The sequence below is a fragment of the Chenopodium album genome, chromosome 3 (genome assembly GCF_948465745.1).
Source record: "Chenopodium album chromosome 3, dcCheAlbu1.1, whole genome shotgun sequence".
NCBI lineage: Eukaryota > Viridiplantae > Streptophyta > Magnoliopsida > Caryophyllales > Amaranthaceae > Chenopodium > Chenopodium album.
Window position 1 is genome coordinate 31362396 of NC_137836.1, and position 4298 is coordinate 31366693.

Consider the following 4298-nt stretch of genomic DNA (forward strand, 5'->3'; position numbering starts at 1 on the left):
ATTCAGCTTATTTATGCTGCGACTTGTTTATGTCGTTCAACTTGTTTATGCCGTGACTTATTTATGTCATTCAGCTTATTTATGCTCCGACTTATTTATGTCATTCATCTTGTTTATGCTGCGACTTATTTATGTCATTCAGCTTGTTTATGCTGCGACTTATTTATGTCATTCAGCTTGTTTACTGCCTACTTACTTCTTTTTGTAAGGGCTTGCTGCTTGACTGTCTTCTCCTTTCCTCTCCCCCCCCGAAGAGATGGGCTGAATGGGACTAAGAGAACCTTAGTGTTGCCCATGTAGCTCATCTTCTTCTTTTTCTCTCTTCTCCCCTGCTCAAGCTGAACGTGTCAGGCTCCCCCTCAGGCGTCCCCGAGGTGGTGCCCTGTTTTGCTTTTTGTAGGTGAAGTGAGGTTTTAAGGAGGGATGCTTTCACTTTGTCATTTTGCGCTAGAGTGCTTCTTGCCTCTAACACTTTATTATTATTCTTGTTTGATTTCTGCATGTTAGTATATGATGATTGGGCATACTATATTAAACAAATTTATGCAACATACTCCTCACGCAGAGGCTTGTATTTCATTGAACAAAAATGGCTCAAATGCCTTAATTAACATATCATGGACTGAATAAAGATTTATCGACTTGAAACAGCTATGTTTCAGGCTATTTAAACAAAATATTTCTTTAACACATCAGCATTGAAACTGTTTCTTAAGACCTGACCTTCTTGATCTGCAAGGAGGAACGCGCCTGGTCCAACCTGCTCGTGGATGATGAAAGGGCCTTCCCAGTTGGCTGACAGCTTTCCATGCTGATTTCCTCTTCCAACTGCTGCTGTCCTCCTGAGGACTAAGTCTCCTGGCAGGAGCTCCCTATGCTTGACCCTTTTGTTGAAAGCTTTTGAGATCCTGCTCTTTTGGGCTGCCAGCTTAAGGGCTGCTTTTAGCCTTACTTCTGGCAGGAAGTCTAGCTCTTCCAGCATGCGCTTTTCAATTCCTTGCTGCTCATAGTGTTGTATCCTCAGGCTGGGGATTTGCACTTCCACAGGGACAACTGCATCAACCTCGTAGGCTAGGGTGAAAGGGCTTTTACCGGTTGACTCCTTCTCAGTGGTCCTATTTGCCCACAAGACCTCTGGGACTAAGTCTGCCCACAGGCCCTTGTACTCCTCCAGCTTCTTCTGTAGGGCTGTCAGGATCAACTTGTTTGCTGCCTCTGCTTGGCCATTGCTTTGCGGGTGGAAGACTGAGGCACTTGCATACTTGGTGCCCATATCCCCCAAGTAGCCCTTTATGGTGTCACAGTCAAATTGGCACCCATGATCAAAGACTATGCACCGTGGCACCCCGAATCTAGTGATGATGCTCTTCCATATAAATGTTCTGACCTGGGTTGCCTTTATGTACTTGGTGGGCTCAGCTTCTATCCACTTTGTAAAGTAATCTACTGCCACAATGAGATACTTCCTGCCCACTGACCCAGTGGTGAAAGGTCCCAATATGTCCATTCCCCACTGAGCGAACGGGATCGGGCTGAGGATTGGAGTCAGATCGTTTGCTGGCTGATTTATGACTGGTGAATATTTTTGACACTTGTCGCATTTTTTGACATATGCTAGTGCGTCTTGCGTGAGAGTTGGCCAATATGCCCCTCTTCTAAGGACCTCTACTCCCAATGCTTTCCCGCTGATATGGTTGGCACATATTCCGGAGTGGGCTTCTTCCATAATGCCCTCCTGCTCCCATTCTGGAATACACCTCAGCAGCGGCTTTGAGAAGCCTTTCTTGTTGAGCTCTCCATTCATCACTACATACCAATTTGCGTCTTTCTTCACCTTTTTAGCCTGTGCTTCATCATCGGGCAGCGAGCCATGAAGTTTGTACGCCAAGATGTCTGAGAACCAGGCTCTTTGACTCCTGACGCAGTTTACCTGCTCCTTTTCAGCGATGCTGCTCTCCTCTAACACTTCGACCATCACCGTTCTTGTGAGGCTTTGTAAGGTGGAGCTAGCTAACTTAGATAAGGTGTCAGCCTGAGAGTTTCCTGCTCTGGGGACCAAGTCTATTTGGAAATGGACTAGCTGGGCTGCCAGCTCTTTCACTTTGGTTACATATTTCATCATAGTGGCTTCCCTTATCTCATACGCCCCCTACAGTTGGCTGGCAACGAGCTGAGAATCAGTCTGCAGGTGTACTTTGCGGGCTCCAGCTGCGAGGCTCATACGCAGGCCTGCCAGCGTCGCCTCGTACTCTGCTTCATTATTAGACGCTTTGAACTTAATGGCATACTCAAATACGTTTCCTTCTGGAGACGTCATTATGACTCCTGCCCCACTCCCCGTTTGGGCTGAGGATCCATCCACTTCCACCTTCCAGACCCCAACGTCATCCTCTTTCTCCTCATAGGAGGCTTCCACTATGAAGTCTGCTAAAGCTAGTGCCTTGATGGCTGCTCTAGGCTTGACCTCGAATTCATACTCAGAAAGCTCGATTGCCCACTTTAAGAGTCTACCCGATGCATCCATCTTTTGTAATGCTTTCTCCAGCGGGTGGTTTGTGAGGACCTCTATTATATGCGCGTCAAAGTATGGTTTTAGCTTTCTTGCTGCTGTGACCACTGCGAAGGCTAGCTTCTTTACCAGGGGGTATCTTTGCTCTGCCTTGGTCAGCACGTGGCTCACGAAATATATCGGCCTTTGTTGCTTCTGTCTTTCTACCTGCAGAACAGCTGCGATTGTCTGTATTGACGCTGAGATGTACAACTGCAGTTTTTCCGTCAGCTCAGGGCTGATCATTGTTGGGAGCTTAGTCAGATGCTCCTTAATACCCTCAAAGGCTTCTTTCTCCTTAGTCCCCCACTTGAATTCTCTGTTTCCTTTCAACAGCTGATAGAATGGCAAGGCTTTGTCTGCTGACTTAGTGATGAATCTGGACAGTGCGACCATTCTGCCTGTCAAGCGCATGATATCTTTGATGCTCTTAGGCTCGGGCAGATTGAGGACTGCTTCGACCTTTTCTGGGTTGGCATCTATTCCTCTCTCGCTGATCAGAAAACCCAAAAACTTTCCGGAGCTCACTCCAAAGACACATTTTTTCGGGTTGAGCTTGATTCTATACTTGTTCAGGGTGGCAAATGTTTCCTCCAAATCCATGATATGTCCAGCCTGCGTGACGCTCTTAACAATTGAGTCGTCAACGTATACTTCCACATTTCTTCCCTTCTGGTGAAGGAATACTTTATCCATTGCCTTCTGAAAAGTTGCTCCAGCGTTCTTCAGCCCGAAGGGCATAGCTATGTAATTATACACTCTCCCTTCGGTGATGAATGCAGTTTTCTGCCTGTCTGGCTCGTGCAGGCTGATCTGATGGTACCCTGAGAAGGCGTCCATAAAGCTTAGCAGGGCGTGCCCGCTGGTTGAGTCTACCAGTTGATCTATCCGTGGCAGTGGGTAACAGTCCTTCGGGAAGGCTTTATTAAGATATGTGAAATCAACACACATTCTCCATTGGCCATTTGCCTTCTTCACCATGACCACGTTGGCTAACCATTCTGGATAGTCACAGGGTTCAATAAATCCTGCTTCCAAGAGTTTTTCCACCTCTTTTTGGATTGCCTGGTTTTTCTCCGTGGAGAAGCTTCGCTTTTTCTGCCTGACTGACCTAATATCCTCCTTCACATTCAGCTTATGCACCATGACTGCTGGGTCAATTCCGGGCATCTCATCTGCGGAAAATGCAAAAATGTCTTTATTCTTTCTCAGCAGCTCTATGAGGTGCACCCCTACTCCTGGATCAATGTCTTTTCCAATCTTCACCGTCCTCGAGGGATCACCTTCTGTGAGCTCGACTGTGACATGCTCCCCGTTGGGAAGTGGTCTAGCCATTTCTTCTTTTGCAGGCTCGAAGTTTTCCATTGCCAACTTCTGTTTATCTTTTTCCCTGTGATACTCTTCACGCTTCCTTTTCCTTGACTTCCTCTCAGGTTGCTCAGGGAGCCTTCTCTCGGAACCGGACTGCTGTCTGGTTTTGGCAGGCTGCTTTAAGGCAGTTATGTAACATTGTTGGACTGTCTTCTGGCTTCCCCTGAGCTTTGCTGACCAACCCTCATTAGTTGTGTACGCCATGGCCAGGTGGTAAGTGGATACCACCCCGCCTATCTTGTGGATGAGCGGTCTTCCCATGATTACATTGTAGGGTGAAGGGGAATTTATCACGAGAAATTTTGCTCGGACATCACGTCTTTTTGACCTCTCTCCTACCTGGACTGAGAGTTCAATTATGCCTTCTGGGGTAAGCCCC

At 47.1% G+C, this 4298-nt stretch overlaps 1 protein-coding gene across 1 annotated transcript; it reads right to left on the reverse strand.

Annotated features, from left to right (window-relative positions):
- Positions 1-557: 557 nt before the first annotated feature.
- Positions 558-2317, reverse strand: LOC145624985 (uncharacterized). The gene is made up of 4 exons (XM_081678068.1): positions 2195-2317; positions 1664-2149; positions 801-1288; positions 558-663 (listed from the first exon to the last, which is right to left on the reverse strand). Exons 1-4 carry the CDS (start codon positions 2315-2317, stop codon positions 558-560), a joined length of 1203 nt encoding a protein of 400 aa, XP_081534194.1.
- Between the last annotated feature and the right edge of the window lie 1981 nt (positions 2318-4298).

Excerpts from the sequence above, each read along its gene's own strand:
- LOC145624985 (XM_081678068.1), bottom strand. The coding sequence starts at position 2,317 with ATGACGTCTCCAGAAGGAAACGTATTTGAGTATGCCATTAAGTTCAAA. Across the intron at positions 2,150-2,194 it reads TCGCAGCTGGAGCCCGCAAA|GGGGCGTATGAGATAAGGGA; the intron begins GTACACCTGCAG and ends AGCCAACTGTAG. Across the intron at positions 1,289-1,663 it reads GGAAAGCATTGGGAGTAGAG|GGCTACTTGGGGGATATGGG; the intron begins GTCCTTAGAAGA and ends GACACCATAAAG.